The sequence below is a fragment of the Alligator sinensis genome, unplaced genomic scaffold (genome assembly GCF_000455745.1).
Source record: "Alligator sinensis unplaced genomic scaffold, ASM45574v1 scaffold1782_1, whole genome shotgun sequence".
Classification (NCBI taxonomy): Eukaryota; Metazoa; Chordata; order Crocodylia; family Alligatoridae; genus Alligator; species Alligator sinensis.
In genome coordinates this window covers 68,557-69,829 of record NW_005842767.1, presented here as the reverse complement: position 1 = coordinate 69,829, position 1,273 = coordinate 68,557, and the positions used below count along the sequence as shown (strand labels likewise).

Sequence of the window (1,273 nt, the reverse complement as noted above, 5' to 3'; positions counted from 1 at the left end):
GCTCTGTGCTTTAGACTCAGAGGGTTACAAGGGACTTCAGGGTCCTCTGGTCCAACCCTCTGCATGAATACAGGCTTCTTAGGACACCGGATACAGCACTCTTGATAGGATTTCCCCTGCCCCTTTCCTTCTCAGCCCAGATGCTACTCTTATATACCATTATATAGCAATAAAAGACACCGACACCAGAGGCTGTCCTAATTAGTAGCCCACATCTGGGACCACCACCCCACAGTGCTGGGTTTGGCATGTACACATACAGGGAGACAGACCCTACCGATTTCCCCCCCCACAAAAACAACTTCTAGTTGTGCATAAATCAAGGTTTAACTAGGAGAGATCCCTGGAAGTGGCAGCTTCCTTGTGTCTGGAGTGTTCTATGTATTCTCCCAGCACAAACTAGAGGCATTAATTCCTGCATCCTACTGCCTAGGTGCAAGGACTTGGGCAAGTCCCTTATTACTCAACACTAACATGCACACCAATGTCACTGCAGAGCTGTGGGGGCAAGCAGTTAACCCCAGGCAAAGCTTTTGCACAGCCTGGACATGCAGAACAGCCCGCCCGGGTCCTTTCCTGATGTGCATGGGCTTCCCTGGAGCTGTACAGCATTGCATCCACTATAGATCTGGGACTTGAAACAAGCCTGTCTCCGTTGCAAGCTGGTAGAAGATGCTGCCACCTCCACCTATTTAGCAATTCATTAGCTGATGTGGGACTGCAGAAATCTTGCCTCCTGCATCCTAGCATTTCCAGTATCCCTATAACCACCTGATTTCCTCACTACTGCCTCTCTGCCCTCTCCCCTTACTGGAGAGCAGCACCGGTTCACCAGTGACACCAGTTAAAACCCCACAGAATCAAAAGCAATTGGGGAAAGCCGGGTGTCTCAGCAACCCGGCAGATATTAAAGCACCCAGTCCTTACCCGTATATGTCAATGGAGATTTCTGTGCCTAGCACATAGACAGCGCTGGTAGGATGCTGGGTAGACAGCCGGATGAGTCTTTGTTGGGACATGCTTGTACCCTCTGCTCTCCCAGCTGCGATGCTGTGCTGTGTACAGTCCTGAGAGGAGACACGGCATGATTAAATTAAGAAGGATTGGCTGTGTGTCCCACCCCTGACTCCTCCTTCACACCCCTTTCTCCCCGTCCCGTTGAATGTGATTAGCTGGAGATTTCTGAAATCACACCTCTCTACCTGCTCATTGGAGGCCCAGGAGATGCCGGGCTGAGATCCTTCCCATCAGGTTAGCAGGGTACTTCAGTGGC

General features: G+C 50.9%; 1 protein-coding gene across 2 annotated transcripts in view; it reads right to left on the bottom strand.

Moving 5' to 3' along the window:
- Window positions 1–1,273, bottom strand: part of LOC102373429 (protein-arginine deiminase type-3) — a 23,095-nt gene extending 21,822 nt beyond the window's left edge. The window contains exons 1-2 of one of the 2 annotated variants that reach the window (XM_006034737.3): window positions 1,203–1,273; window positions 928–1,067 (exon numbers count right to left, since the gene is read on the bottom strand). In XM_006034737.3, coding sequence (XP_006034799.1) covers window positions 928–1,019 — 92 coding nt within the window. In that variant the 5' untranslated portion in view covers window positions 1,020–1,067; window positions 1,203–1,273. Of the gene's footprint in view, window positions 1–927; window positions 1,068–1,194 lie in introns of both variants that reach the window. The other variant, XM_025216799.1, reaches the window with a different exon arrangement.